General features: G+C 42.4%; 1 protein-coding gene across 2 annotated transcripts in view; it reads right to left on the bottom strand.

Moving 5' to 3' along the window:
• Nucleotides 1-20,734, bottom strand: part of AHR (aryl hydrocarbon receptor) — a 225,378-nt gene that overhangs the window by 10,121 nt on the left and 194,523 nt on the right. For both annotated transcript variants that reach the window (XM_030201479.1, XM_030201488.1), the window contains exon 10: nt 6,813-8,049. In XM_030201479.1, coding sequence (XP_030057339.1) covers nt 6,813-8,049 — 1,237 coding nt within the window. The remainder of the gene's footprint in view (nt 1-6,812; nt 8,050-20,734) is intronic.

Here is a 20,734-nt window from a genome sequence, read left to right as displayed (position 1 = left end):
CCTGGTCCAGGAGATTTGCTAATCTTCAATTTGTTAAATTGCCCCAATAGATCCTCCAGGTCTATAGAGATTTCATTCAGTTGAACTGACTCGTCAGCTTTGAATACTATTTCTGGCACTGGTATCTCTCCCAAATCTTCCTCGGTAAAGACCGAAACAAAGAATTCATTTAATCTCTCCATTGTGGCTTTGTCTTCCCTGATTACCCACTCATCATCTAACGGCCCAACTGATACTTTTGCCGGCTTCTTGCTTTCAATACACCTAAAAAATTTTTTTACTACATGTTTTTGCCTTCATCGCAATCTTTGCCTTCCTTATCAGCACTTTGCATTTGACTTGACATTAATTATGCTGTTTCTTATTATTTTCAGTCGGTTCCTTCTACTACTTTCTGAAGGATTTTCTTTTAGCTCTAATAGCTTCTTTCACCTCACTTTTTAACCATGCAGGCTGTTTGGTCTTCCTTATTCCTTTTTTAATACACGGAATACATTTGGCCTGGGCTTCCATGATGGTATTTTTGAACAGCATCCACGCCTGATGTAAATTTTTGACCTTATAGCTGCTCCTCTTAAGTTTTTTTTCTCACCGTTCTTCTCATTTTATCATAGTCTCCTCTTATTAAGTGGCCCCAGCACCATTACCTCCTTAACATACAATGCTACCCCTCCACCCTATCACTACGATATAATTTGTCCCACTGGATATCCTCCTTCCACCAGGTCTCAGAGATGCCTATTATATCTAATTTGTCATTTAGTGCAATATATTCTAACTCTTGCATCTTATTTTTTAGGCTTCTGGCATTCGCATAGTCATTTCAGACTATGTTTGTTGTTCCTATTTACATCTTGCTCAGTACTTGACAGTGTTAATTTGCAATCTGTTGTCTGATTTTTATTTAAGGACATCAGATCTACTATGGTCTCTTTTGCAACCTCACTATAGGGATACCCTATCCTCCCTGTTTTGGCGACATCTTTCAAGATACCTTGTTCCGAACCATGAATTTTTGAATGACTGTCGGCCTTCCCCAAGATTCCAATTTAAAAGCTGCTCCATCTCCTTTTTAAATGCAGATGCCAGCAGCATGGGTCCCACCCTGGTTAAGGTGGAGCCCATCCTTCAGGAATAGGCTCCCCTTTACCCAGAATGCTGCCCAGTTCCTTACAAATCTAAACCCCTCCTCTCTGCACCATCACCTCATCCATGCATTGAGACTCTGGAGCTCTGTCTCTTGGGCCCTGCGTGTGGAACAGGTAGCACTTCAAAGAATGCTACCCTAGAGGTTCTGGATTTGAGCTTTCTACCTAAGAGCCTAAATTTGGCTTCCATACTCTCCCACATTTTTCTATATCATTGGTACCCACATGTACCAAGACAGCTGACTCCTCCCCAGCACTATCTAAAATCCTATCTAGGTGACGCATGAAATCCTCCACCTTCGCAGCAGGCAGGCCAAGTGACCAGGCGATCCTCACATCCATCAGCCACCCGGATATCTACATGACTAATAATCAAATCACCAACTACAACAGCTGTCCTAACCCTTCCCACCTGGGCAGTAGCTCCTGGAGACACATCTTCAGTGTGAGAGGATATTGCATTCCCTGATGTGCTGATCTGTCCACAGGACTACTTCCAGCTGCACCAGGATGATGCCCTCCTTTTAGAAGGCCTCCCTCCTCCAAGGCAGCACAAGGGCTGCCAAATTGGAGATGGGACTTCTCTACAATGCCCCTGTAGGCCTCCTCTATGTACCTCTCTGTCTCCCTCAGCTCCTCCAAGTCTGTTACTCTAGCCTCAAGAGAACAGACTTGTTCTCTGAGAGCTAGGAGATCTTTGCATCGAGCACACACATATGACATCTCACCAAATGGGAGATAATCATACATGTGACACAATGCAAAAGACTGGATAGTACCCCTCTTGCTGCTGGACTACCGTCTGCATCTTATTATTATAGAGTTGTTTAATTAAAACTTCTTAAGGTACTAGGGACATCAGATGAATATAATGAGCCTTAAGATTGGTGTAATTTTGGTAAATCTTCAGGGGGGGGGGGGGGGTCATGTGACAAGATGGCGGAATGTTAGTTTGTGGCTTGTGAGATCCTGAAATTTGTCTGCCAAAACATTTACCTCTTTTCCAGAATGCCCCATACTAAGCGAAACGGGTCGGTCAGAGGAGAGACCTCAATGCCCAGACCTCCCGGAGGGCAACAGACGATGGAGAGATACGCCACAATTACATCTACTACGACATTCAGGAATAGTCCTGCTGCCTCTTTGGAAGGAGACCATCGGGGCCTGGGACTTGATGTCACCTTATCTTCCCCGGAACTCGAACCGCCGCCACAACCCAGAAGACGCCACCTTCAGCGTGGGTCCTTGGGACCGGAAGCGGTAATGCAAGGACCCACGGATCGAGGAGTGGAGGCAGCGAAAACCGACGGAGGGAAGAGAAAGGAATTTTCCCTTCCTGAGCCAACAGCTCTGATTACCAGATCAGTGGCGGTGACGCTGGAGAGTATCTGGGACGCTCTCCAGCGTTTGGATACCTCAGTAGCCAATTCTATGAAAGAAATCTCGTCACTTGTAAGTAAAGTGGATTTACTTTCTAAAACTATGGAAAATACAAAGCAAGAATTTAACTTGCAGGTGACGGACTTAAAACAAGAAATGAAGACTTTACAGGAGTTTAAAGTAATAGTTTAAGACAGGTCTTTTCTTCATCGAAAAATAGAACAGATTGAAAATTTTCATCGTAGATTAACACTATGTTTTTTGAATTTTCCAAGGTCTTTGGGGGTTAGTCCATTGGAGGCATTTAAGAAATACCTATCGGAAATATTACATTATTCCCCAGAAATGTTTCCACCAATAAACAAGATTTATGATATACAGCCAAAGAAAGTAGCTGATGTACAACCAGACCCAGAGACTTCTGACTCATCAAAAAATAAGGATATTATGAATTTGACTGACTTTCTAGAAACCTCTATTACTGAAGATTCTGAAAGAGTGACACTGCTAGTGAATTTTGCATTTGAACAAGATCTAGAGGCGGTCAAATGCCTTTATTTTAGAAATGCAAAGTCACTTTTCCTAGGTAAAAAAGTATGGATGTTCCCAGATGTAACTAAATTAACCCAGGAGAGAAGGAAAGTTTTTCTCTCTCTTAGGGCTGAAACTTTGGCTCTGGGAGCATCCTTCTATCTTAATTACCCCTGTAAATGTGTAGTTAAATTCCTAGGGATAAAATATGTGTTTTTTCAACTTGAACATCTTAGTGAATTTGTAAAAATAAAGAAATTGGCTACTGGTTAGAACTAGTTTGAGGATATTTAGAATGGTTAGATGAGTGCTAGGCTATATAAGTTGATTTTGTTTTGCTTAAAACTTCTCCTGTTGCATTTCCTTCATGTGACCCCCCAATATAGTGGTCTAAAGAGAATAGAGTATAATAATTTCTTTTGGGAAAATTTATAATTGCTTTAATATATAGGTCTGCATTACCAGTTCAAGTTTGTGTATAACTTGTAAATGGAATTGTAAAAGCATTAATAAAACAAAAAGATTGGTGTAATTTCTAATTTATTTAGAGTTTGCTTCTTAGAAACTAATTACATATAATTAAAACTCTAATGAAAACTCCCCTCTTGTCCTAATTAGAATAACTGACTATAAATGAAGAGTTGACCTAGGGTTGGGTGGGAATGAGGACTGAACTGGGCCCTTCTGTGCCTTCTAAAGACGATCTGTTAATGCTGTGGCATCCCTCATCACTTCTCTATCTCCCTATCCTCTCCCCCTGTGTCGAACATCACTCCTCTATTCCCCCCCAATCTCCCTTCTGTGTTCCAATTCTCCTCTATGTCTAACATCTCCCCTCCGTGTCCATACACCATCCCCACGCAGCATCTCCCCTTTGTGCCCTTTCTCTATGCCCCCATACATATAATTTCCCCTTTTTATCTGTTACCTCCCTGTGTCCAGTTTCTCTCCTCTCCCTCACCAATGTGTTTCTCTCCTCTCTAACCCCACCCATGCTTCTCTCTCTCTCCCCCCTAACTTCCAGCATCTGGCTCACCTGCCTGCCCTCCTTCCCACTGTGTGTTGTGTTTGACTCCCTCTTCCTTCATCTCCTTGGTCCAGCACCTCTCTCCCTTCCTTCCATCCCCCTCCTCCTCCTCCCATGGGTCCAGCACCCATCTCTCTAGTCCCCCCTCCTCCTCCCTTGGGTCCAGCACCTCTCTCCCTTCCTTCCTCCTCCCATGGATCCAACACCTCTCTCCTACCCTCTTTCTCAAATGGATCCAACACCTCTCCCCTACCCTCCCTCCTCTCATGGGTCCTGCACCTTTTTCTCTCCTCCACATCCCCCAACAGGTCCCAGTCAGCACCTCTCTCCTTTCCTGTCCTCCTCCCCACGGGTCTGGCATCGCTTTCTAACCACTGTTTGCAGTTTACATTTTCCTGTGGCCCAGCAAGTGATTCCCACAGGCTGGCTCCGTGACCTTCCTTCTGCTGCATCCCGCCCTCTATACTGCAACTTCCTGCTTAGTTGACAAAACATCAGGGCATCCAAATTAGAATCTATCTAGGAATCACTGCCAGATCATAATGTACCAGCGCACCAAGTTTCATCCTAGCTTCAACAATTCAGGAGCCAATTCTAGACATGCACACATACATTTCCAAAATATATAACAGATATTGGTTGTAACTTCAAACTCTAACCATTGGAGTACAGAAGCATAGTTAACATGTCATTTTTAACACACTATTTTACTGTCTTTTGGATTTAGCTTACATTTTTAACTACTGTGTGATAAAAATGTATCATATAAGTAATATAAGTATAAACATTTAAAGTCTGCATTAAATATTTGGGGGGTGGGAAGGGAGTTATCAAAGTGCGGTAAATGGCGTGGTCTTCAGTGGGGGTTTTTTCTCAAACAAAAGACAACCCAGAATAATAAAAATGGGCCCAGGCAAAATGGAGCTATGTTCTATCCCTAAAATAGACATGGAGAATAGATGGGCTAGATGGACCATTGGTCTGACCCAGTATGGCTACTCTTAGACTTTCCGAACATATACAGTGGTGGAAATAAGTATTTGATCCCTTGCTGATTTTGTAAGTTTGCCCACTGACAAAGACATGAGCAGCCCATAATTGAAGGGTAGGTTATTAGTAACAGTGAGAGATAGCACATCACAAATTAAATCCGGAAAATCACATTGTGGAAAGTATATGAATTTATTTGCATTCTGCAGAGGGAAATAAGTATTTAATCCCTCTGGCAAACAAGACCTAATACTTGGTGGCAAAACCCTTGTTGGCAAGCACAGCGGTCAGACGTCTTCTGTAGTTGATGATGAGGTTTGCACACATGTCAGGAGGAATTTTGGTCCACTCCTCTTTGCAGATCATCTCTAAATCATTAAGAGTTCTGGGCTGTCGCTTGGCAACTCGCAGCTTCAGCTCCCTCCATAAGTTTTCAATGGGATTAAGGTCTGGTGACTGGCTAGGCCACTCCATGACCCTAATGTGCTTCTTCCTGAGCCACTCCTTTGTTGCCTTGGCTGTATGTTTTGGGTCATTGTCGTGCTGGAAGACCCAGCCACGACCCATTTTTAAGGCCCTGGCGGAGGGAAGGAGGTTGTCACTCAGAATTGTACGGCACATGGCCCCATCCATTCTCCCATTGATGCGGTGAAGTAGTCCTGTGCCCTTAGCAGAGAAACACCCCCAAAACATAACATTTCCACCTCCATGCTTGACAGTGGGGACGGTGTTCTTTGGGTCATAGGCAGCATTTCTCTTCCTCCAAACACGGCGAGTTGAGTTCATGCCAAAGAGCTCAATTTTTGTCTCATCTGACCACAGCACCTTCTCCCAATCACTCTCGGCATCATCCAGGTGTTCACTGGCAAACTTCAGACGGGCCGTCACATGTGCCTTCCGGAGCAGGGGGACCTTGCGGGCACTGCAGGATTGCAATCCGTTATGTCGTAATGTGTTACCAATGGTTTTCGTGGTGACAGTGGTCCCAGCTACCTTGAGATCATTGACAAGTTCCCCCCTTGTAGTTGTAGGCTGATTTCTAACCTTCCTCATGATCAAGGATACCCCACGAGGTGAGATTTTGCGTGGAGCCCCAGATCTTTGTCGATTGACAGTCATTTTGTACTTCTTCCATTTTCTTACTATGGCACTAACAGTTGTCTCCTTCTCGCCCAGCGTCTTACTGATGGTTTTGTAGCCCATTCCAGCCTTGTGCAGGTGTATGATCTTGTCCCTGACATCCTTAGACAGCTCCTTGCTCTTGGCCATTTTGTAGAGGTTAGAGTCTGACTGATTCACTGAGTCTGTGGACAGGTGTCTTTCATACAGGTGACCATTGCCGACAGCTGTCTGTCATGCAGGTAACGAGTTGATTTGGAGCATCTACCTGGTCTGTAGGGGCCAGATCTCTTACTGGTTGGTGGGGGATCAAATACTTATTTCCCTCTGCAGAATGCAAATAAATTCATATACTTTCCACAATGTGATTTTCCGGATTTAATTTGTGATGTGCTATCTCTCACTGTTACCAATAACCTACCCTTCAATTATGGGCTGCTCATGTCTTTGTCAGTGGGCAAACTTACAAAATCAGCAAGGGATCAAATACTTATTTCCACCACTGTATATATATTTTAAAATCATGAATAAATGTCCAACAATAAGATCAGAACATGTAAAGAGAACTTCATATTATACTGTTAAAGATAAGCGTGCAACATCACACCATTATTTACCTTGTTTATTAGTGGTTGCTGATCTGGCACCAGAGGCTCATATTGTGCTTGATTCAGGCAGGCAGACTGAGTTTCTGGCATATATTGATACATAGACACAGCACCTGTATAGTAGGTCTGAGGTGTCTGCATAACTGGATGTGAGTTTACTCCATATGGTTGATTCACAGGGACTTTCTGTAAACAATTTAGAAATCCTTCCAAATTGGAAAGTTCAGGGTATTTTGACTTCACAGCAGCACATCCTTCTTGAAAGTCCATTTGTGTATGGTTAGAAATTGGCATTACCATTGTAGCAGGTGGCTGGTAGGGCATAAATTTATTTTGGTATGCATAAGGAGCAGTATTATCTTTTGGACTAAAGGAAAGTTCTTGAGTGGTTGTGTGCAAGCCTGAGAGATTATGTTCCTCAGGATGTGGCTGTTGGTAGGTGAGTGGCATACCACCGATGGTATTCCAGTTTCCAAGCATACTATTCACTTGCATGTGACTCATCTTCTGACAGAGTTGTTGTGGTACCACTTGATTAGGACAGTTTTGATCAAGTTTCTGTTGTTCTAGAACTTGTGCTATACAGCTTGAGTCTTGTACAGTGGGTTGCTGTTGAAGGACATTGGAATACATGCAATCTGATCTATTGTTTAAGAAATCCTGTACATATGTAAAAATTTCTTCTGCTACATCAATGTCCCCAATATCTGGATAGTCAAATTCATTCCTGAAAAATCCCTCATCTTGATGAATAAGCTCAATGTCTTCAAAGTCAATGCCCAGACTTCTCATGATGTTAGACAATTCACTATTTTTGTGGTCAACAAGGAGTCCTGCACTGTCCTGTTGAACGGATGGATTGGTATCTAAAGGAACCTCTGTTTGTTCCTGTTTCATGGTATTATTTCCCAGGGCTGCCAGATTGTCTTGCAAATCAGTGGAAATAATATTGCTTCGTTCATTCCTGGTCTCATTAAAAAAGTTCTCAAAGGAAAACTTATTTAGTGCTGGAGGACAAATATACACAGACTCATCCTGCTTCAACATGGCACCCAGAAGGGAACTTGGATCTACGGAGCCTTGACTTTGTGTTGCTTTTGTCGCAGCTCCTTTCCCCTTTGTTTGTGAGGATGCCATCAAGCCAGCTATAGGAAACGTTACCTCATACAACACAGCTTCACCAGTGGTAAACATAAAGGGAAGCTGCATGTTTCGTTTCCTCAAATTTTCAGTACCTTCTTCTTCCCTGCAAATTAAAAAAAAAAAATCAATCAGGGGTGCTACAAAATTAAAGTACAGATAAATAATCATGCTCAATTAAAGGGGTCATTTATGAGCAATAGAAACATTTTTATTTGCTGCAGGGCCCACTGCATTTCAAGTTTCACCATATTTGAGTCTGTATGCTGCAGACGTTGGAATTGCTTCTTTCATAGCAATGCATTGGGCCATTTTGTGGCTGGCTCCTCTACAATCTCTAGACCAATGTGGCCCATTTTCAAACTCCATGTGTCATTTTATCAGTTTTTGTGTCATTTTATCAGTTTTTCCCACATGCTACCATGAAATGCAATGGGCCTTGTAGCAGTTAACATGGACTAACGACTTTAGCATGCATTATTAGCAAATGGCCCCTCTAGTGAATAAAGGGATGCAATACATTGAAATTAGGCTCAATAACTCAAGTCTATTAATTCTTTAAAGAAAATTTCAAAAATTTGTTCCATATAAAATTAAGGGAGATGGAGGTTTTTATGACTCATGATGGTGGTTACCAGGTGCCTGAACGGATAATCTAAGGCAATGGTATAACTGAAGTCTTTTCCTCAATTTGACCTAATTCAATATACAATATGCATTGTGCTAGTAGTTATTAATTTTAGTTGGTCATTGCAGACTTTTTTGAAAGGTTGGTGAATTACACATGGTAAGAAGTCTTCAAGCCTATAATATTGTAGAGTTTAATCCATATAAAATCTGAAATTTGGCAATGATCACAAATGAGAGATTCCTAAGCAGAAAACCACTGTAAAGATAAAGAGGACAATTCTGAAAAGTCATTTACACAGGTACAAGGGTGATCTGAGAGCTTCATGCTGCAATGAGCAAAAGTATTCATGGGGTGGAACAATGCATATCTTCTTTCTTTTCAGCAAAGGTGTTAGCAGACATTAGGGAAAGGACAGGAACTGCTATATCATGTCTGGTTTTGTATTTTTAAAACTACGTGAGGTTTACTACGGAAAATCTACCCAAAGAAAAAATAGGCACAAATATGTGGGTACTTTTTCCTTGCAACTTTCAAAGTGAAAACATATATGTACTATGAGAACGGAAAGTCAGAAGTCAAAAGTGCCCCTAGAAATTGCAGTAAGGTAAGCAGCCTGAAAATTACCCTCAAGCATAACATAATTTTGTCAGTTTTTAATAGGACTTCTCATTCTTTTTATTGATAAAGACTCAAATTATCTTTCCACATAAACCACTGTTTTGAGTATGCCAGCATAATCTACTGGTATCTGTTTACTTACTTTTAGTGTCAACTTCTACTGTTCCTGTATCACATATAAATTTACAATCAAGATACATACCAGATATTGCAGGGATCATAATTCCACATTCGAATTAGCTGCAACAGGCAAACTAGCAAACCTTCTACACTTATATTTCTTTAGGATACTGTTAATGTAATCTAATCTAAGATAAACTAGTAGACACTTTCAATATTTTCTTTAAACATCGAAGAGGGGAAATAAATAATTTAAATAGTCAGATTTTTCTCTGTGCATTCTGGACAACAAATTTTAAAAATACTGTCATCTTTCAAGAAGGGATGCTTATTCACCTCTCCTTAGCTAAAGGGAGGAGTGCTATTCTCTCCCTCACTGATTACTATAGGCCAGCAGAGATCATGACAATCAATATATGGGGTGACAGAATTATTTCAACATCTATTTTCTGTATCACCACCATAAAAGTAACTTCCTTTCCCACCATTTCACTATATAGGTACTTCACAAGATGACGATTAAGAATAGTAAATCTGAAAGCCGCATTGAGCCTGCCATGAGTGGGAAAGCGCGGGATACAAATGTAACAAAACAAAACAAAAAAATATCATGAGATTAGAAACAGAAAAGTCCAAGGTAGGCTGGACTAACTTAAAATTCCCTTCTTTAGAAAAATCTGTGTTTTTCAAGTATCTATTAAATACAACTTTGAACAACCATCATTTAAGAAACAAATTATACTTAGACTGAAATAACTAATAACATCTATATGTACAAGTGCTGCTGTTGATTCCATTAACATTATTTTTGATAGGCACAGGCAAATTTATGTACACAACTGGATTAAAGTATAGGAAATCTAGGCATGTGCCTGAGGCCCAAAAGTTTTAAGGGAGGGAGGCCTCTCAAATGTACTCAGGAGTCTAGTATTGCCAACTCTTTCGATGTTTTCAGCTTCGTAACTACTACTACTAATCATTTCTATAGTGCTACTAGACATATTGTTATTTGAATTACTGCTGTAATTGTTTATTGCTCATGTTTGATTTATTCTTACTGTACACCTCCGTCAGTGAATTCCTTCAAAAAGGCGGTAAACATATCCCAATAAATAAGTATGCAGCACAGTACACATTATATGCAGGTATTTTCTCTGTCCCTAGAGGGCTCACAATCTACAGATTTTTAAAGTTAATGTCTGAAACACAGAAGGATGGCTAAAGGGTCTGGATATTTTGCAGAGTTTAGCCCTCTGTAGCTCTCCAATGCTCCTCTACTGCCCTTCCAGTGCAGAGACTGTAGTAGGATCCAGCCAATGGGAAAGCTGCTCTAGTCACAGGAAGGAGAGATTAAGTAAGGTTGCCAATTCCGCAGAATTGTTTGGTTTCCTGAGGGTTGGTGGATTTTTCACCTTACCAATTCTATTGGTTAAATTTGACCAACAGGATGGCAAGGGAGAGAGGATCTAGCCTGCTTTAAATACTTGGTGCCGTCTATCCCGCGTACCCATTCCTGAGTTCCCATCTCAAGTGTTCCAGATACTCTCTCTGAGCCTCTCACTCTATGTGAAATGATCACGGGTGCCCACTCTCCGCCTGATGATCTGCTGAGCTCTTTGACTATCAGAATGCAGATCCATCAGGACAGGGACCCGGCACCAGAGAGAAGAAAGTGTTCCTTAACGCACACCAGCAGCACAGTCCAGACACTCTAATTGTGAGTCAGGGTCCAGGGTGGAAGGTAGCCAGAGCAAAGGAACTGGGGCCCAACGAGGATGACCGATCATTGTGGTGATTGGGGAATCCCCACTGGGGATGGGGAGGGATCCCAATCTGTACTAACATCGTCAGCCTTGGTGTCGCTGTCGGTCGCCGTCCTCCCCTCTCCAAACATACCTCAATACTGGTGGTCTAGTGGGGCAGGTAGGAAAGATCCCCCCATTCTTTCCTGCCTGCTGCTGCTCGCTTCTGCCTCTCAATTTGTCTTTAAAATGGCTGCCGAAAGACTTCAAGATCTCTCAGCAGTCATTTTAAAGACAAAGCGGGAGCCGGAAGCGAGCAGCAGATCAGCGGCAGCGCAGCGAGCAGGAAAGAGTGGGATCTTTCCTGCCACACTAGACCCACCAGGAAGTTCAGGGAGGGCACCCACCCAGGGATAGAGAGCAAAGAAGTTGACCTCATACGGTCCAGTCTCCTGTTTTCAATACATATTGAAAACAGGAGACAGGACTGGATGATATCAAAAAGTTGAAGCCAATTTGGATAGTCTGTGTTTCCACTCCCCTGCTCAGCTGTCATTCTGCGTACACTCAAAACAAAGCAAACAAATCTATGATGAGCTGCTGCATCCACGTTGTCATTCTTTGTTGTTTAGCATTTTTATTTAATTTCACATATATTCAAACATGCCAGCTTGTGCAGCATACAAATGTACACAGAGGAAATATAAGGGAATAATTGGTTCTTGGTGGCGTGCAGGGCATAGTGTGAGAGGTGGCAGTGTTGGGGCCCCTAGGAAACAGTGATCATAACATGATTAAGTTTGAGCTACTATCTGGGATGAACCCACAAAAGAAATCTACTATATCTGCATTTAATTTTCGAAAGGGTGAATATAATAAAATGAGGAAAATGGTTAAAAAGAAGCTAAAAGGATTGGCTGCAAAGATTAGGACACTCAATTGGGCGTTGACATTATTCAAAATACCATCTTGGAAGCCCAGACCAAATGCATTCCACGTATTTGCAAAGGTGGAAAGAAGAGAATACGTCAGCCAGCATGGTTAAAAGATGAAGTAAAAGAGGCCATTACAGCCAAAAGATTGTTCTTCAAAGAATGGAAAAAGGACCCAAACGAAGAAAACAAGAAGCAACATAAGCACTGGCAAGTCAGATGCAAAGCATTAATAAAGAAGGCTAAAAAAGAATATGAAGAGAAACTTGCCGCAGAAGCTAAAAATCACAGTAACAACTTTTTCAGGTACATCAGAAGCAGAAAGCCTGCGAGGGAATGCGTGGGACCGTTAGATCACGAAAGAGAAAAAGGGGCGCTCAAGGAGGACAAGGCTATAGTGGAGAAAATGAATTTCTTTGCTTCTGTCTTTACGGAAGAAGATGTAAGAGATCTGCCTGTACCGGAAATGGTTTTCAAGGGTGATCTGGTGGAGGAATTAAAAGAAATACCATTGAACCTGGAAGATGTACTAAGCCAAACTGACAAATTAAAAGGTAGTAAATCATCTGAACTGTATTCAAAGAACTCAACCATGAAATTGCTGATCAGCTGTTAGTAATATGTAACCTGTCGTTGAGTAGAGAGTGTGGTAGCCGTGTTAGTCCACTTTTAAAGCTAATCATCAATAGAAATAAAACATGGAAAAGAAAATAAGATGATACCTTTTTTATTGGACATAAATTAATACATTTCTTGATTAGCTTTCGAAGGTTGCCCTTCTTCGTCAGATCAGAAATAAGCAAATGTTGGTAGATGACAGTATATATAAGTGAAACATCAAAGCATTTCAGTGATAGTCTAACAGGATGGGGGTGGATAGGTGAGAGACAGGAAGAGTCGGGTGGATGAGGGACAGGGAGATATGCATGGAGACAGGAGGGTGACAAAAGCAGTACAATTTTATGGTTTACTAGTATGAAACGGGTGCTAGCAAGGTTTTCCTCGGAGTGTGTACGTTAGAGAGAGTGTGTGTGAGAGATGGATTGTGTGTGTCATAGAGAATGAGAGAGAGACAGAGACAGCGTGTGTGTGTGTTTGTGTGAGAGAGAGTGTGTGAGAGAGTGTCTGTGTGTGTGACAGAGAGATAGAGTGTGATAGACAGGGAGTGTGTCAGAGACAGTGTATGTGAGAGACCCCACCCCCCCACTCGCAGAGCCCCCCCTCCCCACCCCACCTCTCTGGTCTCAGCACCCCCTCCCCACCTCCATCTCCCCTGCCCCGCCTCCAGCCATCCATGTCCAGCAACCCTCCTCTCCCCCTGCCCCCCCCCTGCAGCTACCCATGTCCAGCGGCCCTCCCCTCCCCCCTTCCAGCTACCCATGTCCAGCGACCCTCCCCTCCCCCCTCCAGCTACCCATGTCCAGCGACCCTCCCCTCCCCCTCAAGCACATCAAACACCCTCCCTACCCCGGAGCATCAAACCCCATCGCCACCCGCAGATGCCAGTAGTAATGCTGTCCAGTCGCTGCTGCTTCTCCTGTTGAGCAGCAGCGGTCACTACAAAAAGAAAAGAAGCGATAAATGTTTTTAAACCCAGCCCAAATCATTCGCAAATGCCTGAGTCTTACAACGCAGTCTCTGCAGCCGCTCGCTTCCACGTCACTGCCCCTGGAGTAAGACCCCGGAGGAGCGCAATGACGTGACAGGCGAGAGAAGGAGCAGCTGCAGAGACTGCGTTGTAAGACTCGGGCATTTGCAAATGATTTGGGCTGGGTTTAAAAACATTTATCGCTTCTTTTCTTTTTGTAACGGCCCCTGCTGCTCAACAGGAGAAGCAGCAGCGGCCGGACAGCGTTATTATTGGCATCTGCGGGTGGCGATGGGGTTTGATGTGCCCGGGGGGGGGGGTTCTGTGGTGCCGCGCTTGCAGTTTTTTGATGCGCCGCTCCCTGCCACTTGCTCCGAAGTGGCAGGGAGCGGAGCACTGACAGCTGATTCCCAGGCAGGGGGAGGAGTAGGATCAGCTGTTAGTGATGTCATCCTGGCTACGGAGCCTAGCTCAGCAACTCCAGGAGCCACGGACACAGGCAGTCCCACATTAGAACGTTGGTGGTGAGAATTATTATATAGGATAATGGGCTAGAAAACCCAGATCTTTAAGTCCTGTCTGGTGGGTGTCAAAATATTTAATCATTCTGACTTTTTGTTTGTTACATTTGTACCCCGCGCTTTCCCACTCATGGCAGGCTCAATGCGGCTTACATGGGGCAATGGAGGGTTAAGTGACTTGCCCAGAGTCACAGGGAGCTGCCTGTGCCTGAAGTGGGAATTGAACTCAGTTCCTCAGGACCGAAGTCCACCACCCTAACCACTAGGCCACTCCTCCACTCTTACGTCTTACGTTCCTGTATTGTGTTAAAGTTCCCTTTCAGAATTCTTACCATGAAATCACTGGTACAGTGTTCTGGTTTTGTAAAGTGCTGCCCCACAGACGTGACATCTTTATTGGTACTAGCATTTTTCATATGGTGTCTATGTAAATTAAATCTCTTCTTTAGCATCTGACTTGTTTCTCCAATGTAGCAGCCTTCGTTGCATTTTTTTTACACTGAATGATATATGCCACATTGGAAGATGAGCACGTGAAAGATTCCTTAATGTTGAATATTTTTCCTTTGTGAATGACCGTGGGGTCCTGTGATATGTTTTGGCATAGCTTGCAGCTGGATATATTGCAAGGATGTGTGCCATTCTTTTCTTTTTGAGTCTGTGTTGGGAGGTTACTTCTAATTAGCTTGTGTTTTAAGTTCGATGGCTGTCGGAAGGCCAGCACTGGTGGGGATGGGAATATCTCTTTCAGTAATTCATCCTCATGGAGTTGAGGCTGCAGATCTTTTATGATTTTTCTTAATTTTTCAAGCTCTGGGTTGTATATCACTATAAAAAGATCCATTATTTACAGCCAAGCCACAAGGTACCACCGTATCTGCTCTGACCCAGGGGACAGAGACAGACACCTTGAAATCATGACTGCATCCTTCGAACAGAAAGGCTACAACCCCAAAATAATCTCCAAGAATATTGCCTCCTCCCTCAAAACACCCAGGGAAAGTCTGCTGTAGTACAAAGAAAAAAAAGCCACAGACAGAATCCCCCTTATAGGGGGATCTGTACTGGGACCGGTACTATTTAACATATTTATACATGATATGGAAATCGGAATGACGAAGGAGATGATCAAACTTGCAGATGATACAAAACTATTCAAGGTTGTTAAACATGTGTGTGGACTGTGAAATATTGCAGGAAGACCTTAGGAAATTTGAAGACTGGGCATCCAAATGGCAGATGAAATTTAATGTGGCCAAATGCAAGATGATGCACATTGGAAAGAATAATCTGAATCATAGTTACCTGATGCTAGAGTCCACCCTGGGAGTCAGCACTCAAAAAAAAGATCTGGGTGTCATTGTAGATAATATGATGAAATCTTCTGCTCAGTGTGCGGTGGCAGCCAAAAAAGCAAACAGGATGATAGGAATTATTAGGAAAGGGATGGTGAATAAGACAAAAAAAAAATACTATAATGCCTTTGTATCGATCCATGGTGCATCCGCACCTTGAGTATTGCGTTCAGTTCTGGTTGCCATATCTCAAAAAGATACAGTGGAATTAGAAAAGGTTCAAAGAAGAGCGACCAAAAAGATAAGCGGATGGAACTCCTCTAGTATGAGGAAAGGCTAAAGAGGTTAGGGCTCTTCAGCCTGGAAAAAGAGATAGATGAGGGGAAATATGATTGAGGTGTACAAAATCCTCAGTGGTGTAGAACGAGTAGAACTAAATCGATTTTTTACTCGTTCCAAAAGTACAAAGACTAGGGGACACTCGAGGAAATTACATGGAAATACTTTTAAAACAAATAGGAGAAAATATGTTTTCACTCAATGAATAGTTAAGCTCTAAAACTCTTTTCTAGCAGTTAGTGTATCTGGGTTTAAAAAATGTTTGAACAAGTTCCTGAAGGAAAAGTACAGTCTGCTATTGAGATAGACTTGGGAAGCAACTGCTTACCCTAGGATTTGGAGTATGGAGTGTTGCCAAGATTTGGGTTTCTGCCAGGTACTTGTGAGCTGGCTTGACCACTGTTTGGAAAGCAGGATACTGGGCTAGATGGCCCATTGGTCTGACCCAGTATGGCTACTCTTATGTTCTTAAGGTAGGTGCTACTGCAAGGACCCCAGGGCTCTATGGCAGTCTGCTAGCACAACGGGCATTAAGGTGGCCACATGGATAGTACAACAAGCTGGAGATGTCTAGGTAGTGTTTTCCACGTCCAGTCCTAGAGTACTCTTTGCCAGTAAGGTTTTCAGGATATCCACAATGAATATGCATGAACTTGATTTGTATACACTGCCTCCATTATATGCAGATCTCTTTCATGCATATTCATTGTGGATATCCTGAAAACATGACTGGCAAGGGTTACTCCAGGGAAATGCTGCCCTAAGGGAGTTGAGAAAGAAAACTTTAGCGAAGAAAATATAACATAATATAAAAATAAAATAATAAATGGAGACTTTTGTCGTGGCCATTCTGTTGTGGATTTATTTGTCTGAGCTACTTTGTTGGGGCTCTTTTGTTGTGAGCTATTTTGATGAGTCATGATTCAATGGTAAGTGCTAAGCCTGTGTTCTAACTGTTGTGGGCATACCTAGCATCTGCCCTGCAGTTACTGCAAAGGGTAGACACTTACCGCATGGTAAATACATTGAGTAAATTAAAAAAATAAAAATAACCCCCCCCCCTCCAAATTTATTTATTTTTGCACACACCATCTTTCAGGCAGAAAGCACACAAGGGAGGTTTACAAATGGGCATATTTTCAAAGCACTTAGCCTTCCAAAGTTCCATAGGTTTATATGGAACTTTGGAAGGCTAAGTGCTTTGAAAATATGCCTCAAAGTAAACAATGAATCAGAAACAGGACAACAGAATGCACAAAAGAGATAAAGATGGAAAGATAAGAAAAGAGCAGGGCTTTCTGTATCACCCCTTGGCATCAGAGCCCTTGTCAATATGAGTTTAAAAAGCCAAATTTTGATAGACTTTTTTTGTACTTGGAGAAAGAGGTTTCCTGGTGGATGCAGAGTGGAAAAGAATGCCAAAGAGGCACAAGAGATATCTAGACAGAGGTAGAATTGATGCAGCAGAGCACAAAAAAAGCCAGAAAGGGGGAGACAGAATACATGGCATTGGCAGAGGTACAGTGGCATATCAGAATACAGAGCAGAGTGGAGTGGATCCATATTAAAATTCTGAATTTGATTTGAGCAGAAACCAGTGTTACAACTTAAGAAGGGGGAGAACAGAATCATAATGACAGGCCCCAAGCAGAAGTTGGATGGCATTGGACAAGATAAATTGTACTCTCAATCATGCTGCAAGTACTGTCAGCACCCATAACCGCTCATTCTCCATCCCTTTCCTGCCTCCTGTCAGGCCAAGCAGTTACCGAAGGAACTAATGCATAGTAATTGCCACAGCTATGCAGCAACTGCTACTCTGGCCAAGCAGTAACTGCTAACATGTGCCAGTTCCTGCAGCAACTGCTTACCACACTGTACTAAACAGGCTCCTTAGTATTGCTGTTTTGGTCTGACCACAACCATCACCGACAACATGAAGGAAGCGGTGGTATCAACCACAGCTGACTGGACAGAGAAGATCTGTTCTAGTAGTACATTCCAATTGCAATTTTTTTCTTTTAACAATAACCATTTATGACTCCTGAGACTATCTTGCAAATTAACACCTATTCTATTGTGGAGTAACCCAACTTAGAAGAATGGAAGGTAAAGCAATGCTACTTACTTGTATCATGTGTTCTCCAATGACAGAATGACAAATAGCCTCGTATGTGGGCAACATCATCTGATGGAGCCCTGTAAGTGAACATCTCTTCAGCTTTACTCAGGCTTCTGAAAACATCTCCTGCACATGTGCATGCCTTCCTACCTTCCACTATTATGCAAGACCTCATTAGTTGAATTTCTAGCAAACAGATTTAACTCCAAGGGGAGGAGGGAGGGTGTGCGAGGATATGTATCTTGCAGTCCTCGGAAACACCTGCTACAGGTAATTAATTTTGCTTTCTCTAGGGACAAGCAGGATACAGATGTCCTCATATGTGGAACTCTCTAGCTACTGGCTGCCTTCAAGAAAAAAAACCCAAGAGGACAATAAAGTACAAGTCTCACAATATGCAAGGCCTAACAAGTGGTGATACATGGGGATTTTTGAAAGGTAGCCTGGAAGAAAAAGTAATTGTGCCTAGGATGATAAGAGTTGAACCCAAATAAATTCTGGAGTAGTGTTTGGTCAAACTGACTTTGATTTGAATGTGTAGGATGAATACCACGTTGCAGCTGTGCATATTTCCTGTAAGGAGGTTGATGTCAAGTGGGCTATCTAAGTGGTCATAGCCCATTATCAGCTGTGACATCACCCTCAAGAGTAAGGCCTGCTTGGGCGTAAGTAAAGGAAATACAGTCTGCTAGCCAATTTAGAATTTAGCTAACAGCTTTCCAATGGTAGCTCAAGGTGAGTTACGTTGAAATGTAGGAGGTTATTTTCTTGTCCCCAGAGGGCTTGCAATCTAACATTGTACCTGAACAATGGAGGGTTAAGTGAACTGCCCAAGATCACAATGGGCAGCAGTGGGACTTGAACTCGTCTTTCATGACACTGCGAGGGGTGGAAATGGGTTTAAGAACATCTTTGGCTTTTGTTTCTAGTTTAGAGAAAGAAAATCCTTTCTTATTTCCCTTTCCCAGGCAGTACCATGCACCACAGGGTCCCAGCAAGTTGGAAAAAAATACCTATAAACTGAAAAGCAGCGAATGCTAGGATGCAGCAATCTGTGATTCACTGATCAGAACAGCTTTTTACACATTAATTCTCTCTGGAATAATTTTGAGTGATGCATGTGCAAGTCTCCTTGACTTGACTAAAGGGAGATATTCAGTTATCATTGTAACCCCTTTTCTTTTTTGTAAAAGTGTATTTGCTAAAAGCAGTCCCCATCCTGTTTGGGTCAAAAGAAACGAAGCTGGGTGGACTTTTTACAGGCTTACTCTGCTCCAAGTAGAAGCCCATGGCTCTCGTGCAGTTCAAAGTGTGCAGTGTGTATTAACCGTTGTAGGCATGAGGTTTCAGAAAAAACGTTAACAGAACAACTGACTAGTTAAGATAGTACATAAGTATTGTCTTACTGGGAAAGACCAAAGGTCCATCAAGCACAGCATTCTCTTTCCAACAGTGGCCAATCCAGGTCACAAATACCTGGCAAGATCCCAAAAAAGTACAAAACATTTTATACTGCTTATCCCAGAAATACTGGATTTTACCCAAGTCCATTTACTAATGGTCTATGGACTTTTCCTTTAGGAAGTCGTCCAAACCTTTTTTTAAAACTCCACTATGCTAACCGCCTTTACCACATTCTCTGGCAATGAATTCCAGAGTTTAATTACACATTGAGTGAAGAACAATTTTCTCCAATTCGTTTTAAATTTACTACATTGTAGCTTCATCGCATGCCCCCTAGTCCTAGTATTTCTGGAAAGCGTAAACACACGCTTCACATCTACCCGTTCAACTCTACTCATTATTTTATAGACCTCTATCATATCTCCCCTCAGCCGCCTTTTCTCCAAGCTGAAGAGTCCTAGCCACTTTAGCCTTTCCTCATAGGGAAGTCGTCCTTTATCATTTTCATTGCCCTTCTCTGCACTTTTTCTAATTCTACTATATCTTTTTTGAGATGCGGCGACCAGAATTGAACACAATATTCGAAGTGCGGCTGCACCATGGAGCGATACAAAGGTATTAACATCCTCATTTCTGTTTTCCATTCCTTTCCTAATAATACCTAACATTCTATTTGCTTTCTTAGCCGCAGCAGCACACTGAGTAGAAGGTTTCAACGTATCAATGACGACACCTAGATCCCTTTCTTGGTCAGTGACTCCTAATGTGGAACCTTGCATGATGTAGCTATAATTCGGGTTCCTCTTTCCCACATGCATCACTTTGCACTTGCTCACATTAAACGTCATCTGCCATTTAGACGCCAGGTCTCCCAAGGTCCTCTTGTAATTTTTCACAATCCTCCCGCGATTTAACGACTTTAAATAACTTTGTGTCATCAGCAACTTTAATTACCTTACTAGTTGCACCCATCTCTAGGTCATTTATAAATATGTTAAAAAGCAGCGGTCCCAGCACAGACCCCTGGGGAACCCCCACTAACTACCCTTCTCCATTGAGAATACTGACCATTTAACCCTACTCTCTGTTTTCTATCTTTTAACCAGTTTTTAATCCACAATAGAACACTACCTACTATCCCATGACTCTCCAATTTCCTCTTGAGTCTTTCATGAGGTACTCTGTCAAACGCCTTCTGAAAATCCAGACACACAATATCAACTGGCTCACCTTTATCCACATGTTTGTTCACCCCTTCAAAGAAATGTAGTAAATTGGTGAGGCAAGATTTCCTTTCACTAAATCCATGTTGACTTTGTCTCATTAATCCATGCTTTTGAATATGCTCTGTAATTTTGTTCTTAATAATAGTCTCTATCATTTTGCCCGGCACCGATGTCAGACTCACCGGTCTATAATTTCCCGGATCGCCTCGGGAACGTTTTTTTAAAAAAAACTCGGCGTTACATTGGCCACCCT

The sequence above is a fragment of the Microcaecilia unicolor genome, chromosome 1 (assembly GCF_901765095.1).
Source record: "Microcaecilia unicolor chromosome 1, aMicUni1.1, whole genome shotgun sequence".
In the NCBI taxonomy this organism is placed as follows: domain Eukaryota; kingdom Metazoa; phylum Chordata; class Amphibia; order Gymnophiona; family Siphonopidae; genus Microcaecilia; species Microcaecilia unicolor.
The sequence above is the reverse complement of the archived record's forward strand: the minus strand, read 5'-3'. Positions and strand labels throughout refer to the sequence as shown.